The sequence below is a fragment of the Cynara cardunculus genome, assembly GCF_001531365.2.
Source record: "Cynara cardunculus var. scolymus isolate 2C chromosome LG 5, CcrdV1, whole genome shotgun sequence".
Classification (NCBI taxonomy): domain Eukaryota; kingdom Viridiplantae; phylum Streptophyta; class Magnoliopsida; order Asterales; family Asteraceae; genus Cynara; species Cynara cardunculus.
The window spans coordinates 28481341-28493653 of record NC_037532.1 but is presented as its reverse complement, the minus strand read 5'-3'; the positions used below and the strand labels follow the sequence as shown (position 1 = coordinate 28493653).

At 35.7% G+C, this 12313-nt stretch overlaps 1 protein-coding gene across 1 annotated transcript; it reads right to left on the bottom strand.

Moving 5' to 3' along the window:
• Positions 1-3281: 3281 nt before the first annotated feature.
• On the bottom strand, positions 3282-12091 carry LOC112512039 (AT-hook motif nuclear-localized protein 10-like). The gene is made up of 5 exons (XM_025117828.1): positions 11413-12091; positions 8271-8323; positions 5758-5889; positions 5455-5616; positions 3282-3714 (listed from the first exon to the last, which is right to left on the bottom strand). The coding sequence occupies exons 1-5, from the start codon at positions 11825-11827 to the stop codon at positions 3502-3504; spliced, it is 975 nt and encodes a 324-aa protein (XP_024973596.1). The 5' UTR covers positions 11828-12091; the 3' UTR covers positions 3282-3501.
• Between the last annotated feature and the right edge of the window lie 222 nt (positions 12092-12313).

The window sequence follows — 12313 nt, the reverse complement described above, 5'->3', positions numbered from 1 at the left end:
TGTATATATATATATATATATATATATATATATATATATATATATCTATGTTTGTATACACACTAATTTCACGTTTAAACTACATCTCATTCTAAACTTTTAATTATCCAAAATTTAATTGTTAAATTTGTATAAGTAATATCAAACAGACGTAATTCAAATACAAATATATCACTAGCAATACTTGGTAAGTAAAATACTATATACCCACATTATAGGGTTGGATTCCGATGAGAAAGAAAATTATGGTAAGAAGAGATCCCACTCTTACACCAATCTTAATTGAATGCATCAAATCAATTCTCATGACAAGCATTAAAAGTCATTAAGGTTTCAAATGGCCGTTTTTCACCTTAACTCTTATTCTCACACGATCCTTCGTCCATATTACACTGCCAAAAGTTTATGTAGGAACAAATAAATTATTATCCTAATCATTTTTACAAGTTTTTCATCATTGAAGATTGAGCAGATGTTTGATAAGAGGTATTAAGCAGTTATTATTGGAAATGAAAATAAAAAAAACTCTTTGATTTTATCTAATATAATGAGTTCATTCCCGAGAAGTACAATTTTTCATTTCAGATTAAATTGGGGGGAATAAAAGTTCATTTCATTCTTATTTTCATCCATCTTCCTAAACCAAACACCCCCGATATCTATGTATTATATATACGCATTGGTTTCTCATTTTTATTATATTATACATATACATATATGTTTATAGACGAAAGACCGTATGAAAACAAGAGTTAAGAAGGGATCTGAACCCTTAATCACTTTTAATCTCACCCCCACGGCCCCACCTATGAATTGCGCTTATCACGAGAATTGATCTGATGCATCTCAGTGCACCACATTGGTGTTGATCTTCAATTATGATTGATCCAAGCAATAATATCCCTTCTTACTATGACTTTCATTCTCACTGGAACTCAACCTTACACATATATATAGGTGAAGGATCCCGTGAGAAAAGAAGTTATAGTGAGAAGCATAAGAAGAGATTTGAACTTTTGATCACTTTTAATCTCATGTCTACCCATGAATAACACTTTAGAAGGGAATTGAACCGATGCATCTCGGCACCTTATTAGTGTTGACATTCAATTAGGATTGATCCAAAGGTGAAGATCTCTTCTTAAGGAACCTAACTCTCTCTTTCTCTCTCTCTCCCTACACACACACACACACACACACACATATATATATATATATACTAGGTTCGACCCCGTGTATTACACGAAATATTTTAAATGAAAAAAACTCTAGACATTAACTCTAAATAAAACTCTGAACATTAACTCTGAAACACAAGAATTCAGAGTTCTATTGTTAGACTGGAAAATAACTCTGGACTTAACTCTGAATAAGAGGAATTCAGAGTTGTCTTCTAAGTCTAGAAAGTATCTACGAGCATAACTCTGAGTCACAAGAATTCTGACTTCTTATAACTTAGAAACGTAACTCTGAAGAAGAGTTCAGAGTTGTATTCTAAGTCTGGGAATAAACTACATAACTAAGTTTGGAACAGAACAATTCAAAGTTATGTTATAAGTCTAAGAAATAACCAATATCTGATGACTTCATGTTGGTGATTTGTATCACTAATATCATTTAAGTGTAATGGGATTAAATTGTCGACTAATGTAATCATGATAAATATCGAACAGGTAAGGAAGGTGCGGAGTGCACACTTGTTTGAGTTTATTTTGATTTAGGGTGAAGCCCCTAAACGACGGGAGTCTGGGGGTAGCGTCCCCGATGGCAGGGTCCAAGGGTCGAGCTAACCTTGTATTGCTTTGTGAAAAATGCTTCAAAAATCCGAATTTGAAATTTTAAACCCGGTTTTGATGACCACTCCATAGTTATTTTCCCAGAGTTATGTTGTAAGTTTGGAGGCCACTCCAGAGTTAAATTCAGATTTACAACTCTGAATTTTCCCAGAGTTATATTGTAAGTCTGGAGGCCACTATAGAGTTAAATTCAGACTTAAATTCAAAGTTAAATTCAGACTTACAACTCTGAATTTTCCCAGAGTTATGTTGTAAGTCTGGAGGCCACTTCAGAGTTAAATTCAGATTTAGATTCAGAGTTAAATTCAGACTTACCACTCTGAATTTTCCCAGAGTTTTGTTGTAAGTCTGGAGGCCACTTCAGAGTTAAATTCAAACTTACAACTCTGAATTTTCCCAGAGTTATGTTGTAAGTCTGGAGGCTACTTCAGAGTTAAATTCAGACTTAAATTCAGTTAAACCACGAAAACAAGAAAATAAACGTCTAGAGGGACATATGTCACTTAAATAGACCTATTTGAACCGTAAACGAAAATTGTGTCTAGATACATGTTTAGACGGGAAAAATCAATAATTGTCGCACGAGAAACATGACACGTGTCCCCATAGTTACTTATTTATTAGGTGTATAAATAAATAAATAAATAAATATATATATATATATATATATATATATAGAAAGAGAGAGGGAGGTTCAAACAGAACAGTAACACAATAAGAGAATACGAAAACAGCCAAATTAAATGCAAAATCACATATGATTTTACACTAACGGGTAATACACGACCTCAGTTCGGGCCAAAGTCGCATGAATCACTTGTGATTTTCCACGTGATTTTAGTGTTAAATCACATTTGATTCTACTGTTTTCTTATCCTCTTATTTAGTTATTGTTCTCGTATGAACCTCATCCCAGGTTAATAAATTTGGGGATTCCCCATCTACGTCAAACCAGGATCCGGTATCGAGTTTCCCATTGGGTGCAGGGTTTTTTTTACATCCCTAAATGTCGCCCTCCCCTATCTCTCATTTGAAAAGCAGAGTCTTAAGAAGATTAATATGTAGGCAGACTTGCCACCTATCTCAAAGCAGGTGTATATAAAAAGAAAATTATCACAAACTGTGCAGGAATCACAAAATGTGCAAATTTAAACCACACTTTCAACCATAACCAAAGTAAAGATAAGAGAGAACCAGCAACTTAGGGGAGCTATCTTTGGCAAGAATAAGCTAGTTTTTTTAAAAGCTAATTGACATAGTGATTCAATAATCTCCAAAGTTTTTTTTCCCAATTTATTTCTCAACGCCATTTTACATCTCATCTAGCTTATCAACTAGTTTTTACCAAATATGAATTTATCGAGCAACAACTAGCTTATCAGCTTAGTTTGCTAAACATAATGTTTGCATACCGGTAGAAGTAGAAGCCATGTTTGTGAGGGGTCAGTGGTCTATGGATGGTCTCAAAAGTTGAACTCATACCCGCAAATAGAAATACCGACATTTTATAAGTCAAGCAAAATACCAATTCTAAACTGCTTTCTAAGTTAAAAGGCTCAACGTTAAACATAAAGGGCAAGGTTTCATAGGCCATGCGAACGAAGGACTTCAGAAATTTAAGAAAAAAAAAAGAAAAAAAAAAGAGTAAAAAGGTCAAGGTTCCTAATAAAGGGTTCTGTTGCTTACAACACAAATAAATGGGATTTTATCTCCAAGGCATAGTAGTGATACCTTGTGGATTGCTGTTGTTGCTGTGACCAAGAGGGCTGCCGAGGCCCCCACCTGAAGATTCGCTCTGCGTTCCTCCTGCTGATGTTCCAGAGACGAGATTTGCCGGAGCATTTACAACTTCTGCCTCGTTAGTTCCTGCTGTTCTTGTTTGTTTCTGACTTGCAGGAATAAAGCTACCAACAATAACCTGCAAAAGAAGCATGTTTAGCGACCTTAAGTTAGCTTATTTATTGAGTTTATTTAAAAAGAATCGTTTGGTTAACCATAAGCTTCTTCAAGTAGTGTTTCAAATAGAGCACCCACAACTAGGGGTGTAAACGAGTCGAGCTTTTAATGAGCAACTCGAGCTAGTTTATCCCGAGCTCGAGGTTACTTATTTTCGAGCTTGAGTCGATCTTGAACACAAAATAAAGCTCGCTTAACCTAACAAGTCGAGCTCCATTACACCAATGTTTGACTCGACTTATTCAAGAGCTTGATTAAACTTTACGAGCCGAACCATTCGAGCATACACTTTCTTGAGCCAAACGTATTTATGTATTTACAAATTATATAATGAAATATAAAAATCATCGAGCTTGAGTGAATAAACGAGTTAATTGAGCTCGAGTTCAAGCTCATAAACGAGTATCGAGCTTGAGCTCAAACATTAAAAAAAATATTCGGCCTCAAGCTCGAGGCCGACTTTGAAAAAGTTAATTGATTTCGAGCCTGATATCGTTTTTTTCGTGCCGAGTTCGAATAACTTATTACTCGACTCGTTTACACCCCTACCCACAACCCATGCTAGGTAGGAGTACTTTGATGCCAGCATGGAGGCTTTTAGAGAGAAAAATGCACGGAATGTATTGCAGAAGTACCGCTTCTTTCATGCTTTATGTAGGCCCCTTTAATTTTCATTAACATATTCTGTTTTAATGGTACGATTATTGGGTCTGAATATATATTTAAAACAAAAAACAAGTGGGATCTGTTTATGAAATGGTTAAGATTTTTATAACTGTAGGATGGCGTTTGCAGAGGGAAGTGGTTTATAGAATGCTGAGATGACATGCCAGAATAATGATGTCTCAGTTTTATGAAACCATAAAGGGTTTTAATGATTGTGGATGCTCTAAGATTCGGTGGCTTTTTTTGGATTATGCCCCTTATTTTTTCTAATTAAATTTTCAATGTGTACTTTTAGGCCATTTTACATTGTTACCTAGCTTATAAACGGGTTTTTACCAAACATGACTAGCTTCTCGGTCAACAACTAGCTTATCAGCTATTTTGCCAAACATAGCTAAAGATGCATGTTTAACACAATGCTTTGTAAAACGGACACATGTCGAATAGCATTTTAGAAATACTAGAAGGGTACTCGCGTAATGCAGCGAGATAAATCTCGATTTTAATGTTTAGTTTTTATTTTGTCTCTATCGATATAATACGATTTTATGTGGTTTTGAGAAAGCAATAATGTTTTTATTTTTGAATGAAATATGATTTTGAAGATAGCATAAAAAAATTCAAAAAATAAATTAATATTAGTATCAAATTAATTATTTAAAGTTTTAGTTTTTTTGTCTAACTTCTTTAATTCAATTTTTTATTATAATTCAATTTAGATTTAATAACAAAGTAATTTAGTTTTAGTTTAATAATATAATTTTTTTATAAAGATAATAATCAAACATTCTGTTGGAACTGAATGATTATCTTAATTATATTTTAAATTTTTTATATTTAAAATGGATGTTTATCCTATACACGAATTTAAAAATGAAGTTTTAATAAGTTGTACTTACTTAAAATTACTTGTAATCTTGAATTTTAAGTAATATGCATCAATAGTTTTTAAGAGTTTTTGTCAAATGCTTTATAATATAGTATAGATATCATAGTCTTGGGGTGTTTACTAGAAAGCCAACGAGGCAAGACAAACCTGAAGTGGTGATGCAGCAGTTAGGAGCCCAGCCACGTTACCACCTAAAACACGACCGTCTGACCCAGAGAGAGCCACGCTTAACCCACCCGTTCTACTGCGTTGACCACCAGTCTCAGACACCATAAATGAACCAGAAAGAGAGAGGATCTCAAAACGTCCCTGCATAAGCAACTTACATAATATCTTTTATGCACCAAAATTTAAGGAATCACATATCCCTTCATTATAGTGCACATTATAGTGCCTCTGGTGGAGGTGAACTAAACTTTTGTCTAAAGGGCCGAAAACACCAAGACAAACCTCATATGTGACAGTTCCACCAGATGTTGCCGACTGTTGAAGTGTCACATTAGATACCGCACCATTAGCTGATAGAACACAGAGAGCTCTAGTGCTATTCTGCGCGAACCACATTAATTTGGCCAACACATCCTGTGGAGAAGAAATAAAGAATTTGGTATGAATTTTTCCACACTAGAATAGCATAAAGTGCAATATGAAGATATGAACTCCACGGAAAACATAAATCAACCAAAAATAATCTCACTGTAAACTAAGAAAAATAGCATCATTCCATTCTCCACTGTCTAATGCCATCTCCTGATACCTGACCTATCCCTCAATTGTTGTAACCCCAACTCTTTTGCCCATATGGCTTTCTGATTATATCCCTGGTTGTGTGGCCACACTCCCCCACCATTTGCATTCTGCCTCGTAATAAATAAAAACAAGTCCCACCACAATCCTATAGAACATACCATTTTTACTTCAACTCTACAGTGAAATAGGACTCATAAAGTCTGTGTGTATACTTTCATGGTTATTTAGCATGGATCCTACATAATGACAAAGACCTACCTCGTTGGGCATACACAAATCCCATTCTATGAAATTAATGATGACAGGTTTCACTGCCATGTAGGGATCGTTGATAAATTTGGTCCCATTTACACACATCAATACCAATTGTGAGAACCTCTACCAAAACAAGAAACTAACAAGACAAAGAATCACATAAAAAGCAAGGCGAAAGGTAAAAGAGAATCTATGTTATCATGACGGATGATCGGTGTGACAGGAGTTGTCTATCTCTTTTTTTCTCATCTAAGCACAGTTGTCAGAGTGTCACCTTTGTCACAACTTGGTGCCCTGGCAGTGGCTAATTGGCATGGTGTTCACTCGCCTTAAAGTCTTAGGGGGTCATAGAATCAAATCTAGGCCCACAAAAGAAATGTAAATGTAGAAGACTTGCCTTTTCAGTAATAAAACAATATTCATACCCAAATTGACGACCTAAATTGGAGATGATCGAAATACACGTACTAGTACTGGAGAAGGTTTTGTGGTTTTTTTCTTAATTGCATGACCTAACAAGTTACTCATCTCGTCGTAAGCTATTTTCTTCTTCCTCCATGATTTTCTTTGTTCTCTTTTCTTGTCTTTTATTTTCCGTTCCTCTTCTTTCTTCTTTTTAATTCAATGGAGTAACTGTAATTATGTATGTACCCACTTATTCATGCTTCACCAAAGCAATGTATAGTTTTTACGCATGATGTCCAACTCATCAATGCAAGATGTTCCAATTTTTTCACATTTGAGACTACATGTCCCGTTGTGACAGTATATTAGCTTCTCCAATTAGTGTGGGTGAGGCATTTAAGTTCTTTTAGTTTTTGGTAAATATATGCTTTGACACTACAATTATAGAGCTCTAAATGCAATATTCCACAGTGACCTTTCTTATGTGCTGTTATTGCTGTAAAAGTTGTTGGCTAGTTTTTCATGTTAAACACTTGAACAATGCTTCTTTAATGGTTAAATGTTCATATCTCCATGTCACTTGTATAAATTGTTTAACATACATATATGTCACTAGAACCTTGTGAACAACTTGTTGACACATGACAGAATAGCAGACAACATGCTCCCACGACACCATGACAACTATGCATCAAAGTACCTCACACTCGTCTTAATGCCATAGGGTTTCCTAAAGCGAACCAAATTTAACATGAGGATCTGTGGTGGGTTCTTAGTAACTTAAATGGATTTGGGCACGGATTACCTTATCATTGTTGAATTATTTTGTCTGGGAAAAAAATGACACTAAATAGCCTGCTTAGTTCACTTAGCTGCTAAAGTGTCTGGTTAAGGCAGTTAAAAAACTTATAAGTCAATAACTAAGAATGATGGAACTTTAAGCAAATTGGGAAACACATCGAAAAAGTATATAACACCAACAACAAAGTGAATACAAAAAATGTCTCGGGTCTTGACGATACTAACCCACGTTCATAATCACTGAACTCATTTGGGGAGTTACAACAGCTATCCTAAACATAAGTCTATCTCAAATAAGAAACACTGACTAGAATGTAATGACAATAAGAACTGAGTTAAGCAAATTTACACATTACGCATCAAATGCCACAACACAAGGTCTTGTGAATTTGAACTAGAGGGATTTCAATGATAAACATGATAAGAGACACAAAAGCATTCCCTCACATATGGTCAAGAGTAGCATCACTAAGAATAAAGGGAATGTTTGCACACTTGTTTCAGCACTATGTTCTAAACAAGGATAAATGTAACATATCTATGACGACTACTTCAATTTAAACCCACAAGGTATGTAGTTGTATAAACAAAGCACTGGCTATGTCGAAAGCTATGTGGCACGAGTACCAAAAATGGAACAGTGTTCTGGGTTTTTTTACAATCAATCTCAAGAAGAGAACTATGATATGCAGTATTCATAAAGATAGACATCAATGAACCACACTGAAGAAACAAAAGGATCATGGATGCACCTCTCCAGCTTTAACATCAAGAATATGTGGCATGAACCCCACTCCTGGTGAACCTGCAAATAAAAGATGAAATGACTTAATTATCCACAACGCCTGAAAAAACAGTTACGTGATAACTTTTCTGAATAGGCAGCACAAAACTTAATGTGATCCAGGCAAAGGAAGTTACTGCCTTACTGGTAAAGAATTATCAGCTTAAAAACGAGAACACAAAAGGTAGCAGAAAATTCACAATAGCACCCCACACATCATTTTTTACTGAAGATTAAAGCATATGGCAATTTTGATTGTACTACAAAAATAATAACAAGGTGATAGTAAATGTAAGACAGGTACTAATATGTCTCTGATTACCACTTCTCTGTTGTCACTGCTCACGCATCTTGCTAGGTGTCAGTTTGACCTACAATTTTCTGCTTCTGTAATAAATGAATGCATAAGCTTCAGTTACATTTAACTAATTGCTTATTTGTAGTTTTGTTCCCTCAAATTTATCTCATTTAGTAGTGTCATGATGGCAGCAAGTACATCTGCAGTTACGGTCACTTCTATTGTCCTACAATTTAAGGAAAAGATAACTAAGAAAGAAAAATAAACCAATGAAAAGAAGAAGATAAGAGCATCTCCAATGGGCTCCTTACATGGGCTCTTTAACTATTCTAGGAAACCAAATATGAAAAGGCTTCACTCCAATGGACTCCCTACATTGGCTCCCTACATTAATTTTCGTTATCTCACTCCAACTAGGGAGCCAATTTAAGGAGCTCTCATCTCATTGCTTATTTTGTTTTATTCAAAAAGCAAAAAAAGTATTATTAAATTAATGTATATTTGTTAATGTAGGGAGCATGATTGGAGTAACAATGTATTATTTTATTCATTACACTAATTTCTATGCATTTCACTCCCTACATTAGCTTAAATGTATGGAGCAACGTTGGAGATGCTCATAGTGGTTCAAAGGGCAATCTTTAACTTTGATCAGCAAGAGCATTAAACGGATAAAATATTTATGTGAATCATAAATTTTGTGCAAGTTTTTCATGTAGAGCAGACCTATCTATCAATCAAGCCCCAAAGACAGTTGATTTGTATCAATGATGCTAGATGAGTCTTGTTCATCTGATAGAAACTTGAAACTCATTAATTGGAAGTAGATTTCATCCTATTGAATCCAGACTCTCGACTTGAATTATGAAATTATATAACACCCTGTATCCCTCCAATTTTTCACACACAGTTGAAACAGAAGAGAATTTGAATGTACAAGAGCTAAATTTGAGCATATTGTACTCCATCCCTCCAGAATCGATTATGTTTGACTGTTCACAGTTTGACTAATATAAGCACCTATCCGTGCTAAAAGACTTGTCTCCCAACTTCATCATCGATAACTATGTAAAGTGATAAACACAATGACAACAAGCAATTCTATGGTGGATTTTAAGAGGGTAGAAGTCACCACTGGGGGGCAAAGGGTACCCAAAAAAGAGTACAAAGTATTTGGGATTTATGATCCAGAAAGAAGCAGAGGTTGACAAGACGTTGCACATCACATAAAGGCAGGACGGCAAAAGTGGAGGACCGCCACAAGAGTTTTGTGTAACAGAAGATCCTGTTAAAACTAAAAGGCAAACTCTACCAGTTGGCTACCAAACCAACTATGTTGTATTGATCAGAATGTTGGGCTATAAAGAAAGTGCATGAGAGAAAACTGGAAGTTGCAAATATGAGGATGCCGAGATGGATCTGACGTCGGATTATGTTGGATAGGATACTGAATGAGGTTTTCTGAGCAGAGTTGGGAGTTGCTTCTATCTCGAATAAATTGAGAGGGAAGACCTCGATGGTTTGGGCATGTTTTCATTAGACTACAGACGACACCAATAAGGAGGGTGGAGTGTCACATGGTCAAGAGGGGTGAGAAGGCAGGGCAGATGAGCAGTTGAGGCTAGACATGGAGGCATTAGTACTTTCCATTGTCTCCAAGGGCTTGACCTTAGATAGGAGTTTGTGGAGGCTTTCAATTAGCATAGGTGATTGCTTTGGAGACCACAGTTGACAAGAGGGTTGAGAGTCCTCAAATAGGTTTGTAGTAGTATAGGGATTTATGTGGGCTTTTTAGCTCAGTAGGCTATTTGCAATCTTTTCTAATTATGCCTTTAAACAATTGTATACGTAAAATTAATATATTAATTTTTAACAAGAACACGTTTTTTGGCAAAATTGTGGCTTACAGCTATGCTTTCTAGATCTTTTTTGCAATCCGGGGCCCGGGGGCATTCTTGGAAACAGCCTCTCTGCATACATCTTACCCCTCCACTCAGACCCCACTTCCAGGTGGGAAACACTGGTTTTGTTTAGTTTGTATGGTGGATTTTGAGGGTAGATCTCATCATTGAAGTTGCTTTCAGTGAAGCAAAGGGAACATCCAATTTAGGAACTTCAGGAAAAGGCACCAGTAGCATTTATAGGCAGGCAGTGAGTAGTAATCCCCACAAAGAAACAAATTTTCAATGGAAGATGCCAGCAATACCATAGACTTTTAAACCCGATGACCGTACTACATATATAAAGTATAAACATAAGAAAGTAAATCAACTATGTGACTCAGGCACTAAGCTGTGACACACAACAGTACACTACCCGAATCTAAGCATCCACCTGTCATTTCTCGAAGGTGTAAACTCTCACAAGGCATAAAACACTCTGGCTATTCACATACATATATCTTTGTCATGTTTACTATTTGCAAAAGTTATTTCATAGAAAATCAATCAGAACAACTAAAAGACAACTAAAAGACAACTAACCTCATGTTCATAGTAAATTCCCCTAGGTTTTTGATTTGGTTACACTTGAAGAAGAGGCAGACCACAAGAAATTTCATGCCTTATAATAAATATTTTAAAATTATGCATATATTATTATTAAAAGAAACACCTCAAATAAAGATAAACTGACAATCCCAATATATAATATTAATCTTATTCGACTAATTGATTAAACAATTATCGATCATTGGAAAAGCTACCAAGCACATGCACGTTTCCCAGTTTTCATGAAACATACAGTATATAAGAAGTGAAATGGTTTACCAACCATGAAATAAATTAAAGAAAAATAACAGATAATACTATACCAGATGCAGCAGGTTGCTGCTTGTTCAAAGAACCCGGTGGTCTGCCCCTTGGCTTCTTCCCTGAAGATAACGCCGGAGACGAAAGGCCACTAACTTGGGGAGCCGCTTGACCAGGCGGTGACAACCTCGCCGCCGGAGACAGAGAAACATCGGGCGCATACTTCCTGGGCCTCCCTCTCTTCCGCTTCACTACCTCGCCACCGTATGCGTCCATCCCTGCCGTCACCATAGCAATAGAATTATTTTCACCAGTATTTCTGCCTCCAGCGCCGGCACCGTTAGGGTTGTTGTAAGTAGGAGTTGGTGAAGGCGAGGACGACGAAGCAGGTCGACTCATCGAGATATATGTAGCTGTTCCATCAGCGGTATATGCTAACTGCATGTTGTTCGACATTGTTGAAGCTTCGTACGACATAATTTCTTTATCTCCGAAACAAATTCGAACTCATACACTTTTTCAACAGAATTCACTCATAAACCCTAGAATTTCACCAGAAAAACTCAAAGGGATTAATCGGTTTTGACAGACCCAATTCTCTATGCAAGCTCATAATCAATTTCCATCGTTGTCCATATTTTCCTGAATTAATGAGGTTTTTCACTTCAATTTTGAAGGAAAATTTGGGGAAAATTGCCGGGACATTTTCTTTTCATCAGGGGAAACGAGATGACAAAACTTACTGTGCGTTTGGAAAATGTTTTTAGAAATGAATTTGAATTAAAATTTGATTTTTTTTTTTTTTTGGTTGTTAAATGAGTTATTTAGCAAGTATCATTTTTCACCTCTTAAACCTATCAATTACCTTATAGCATGAACATCATAATTAATAGGGATAGAGAATTTATCTGATAAAATTAATATTTATTGAGTAAATTGTTGCATACAATACTATTTTGATGA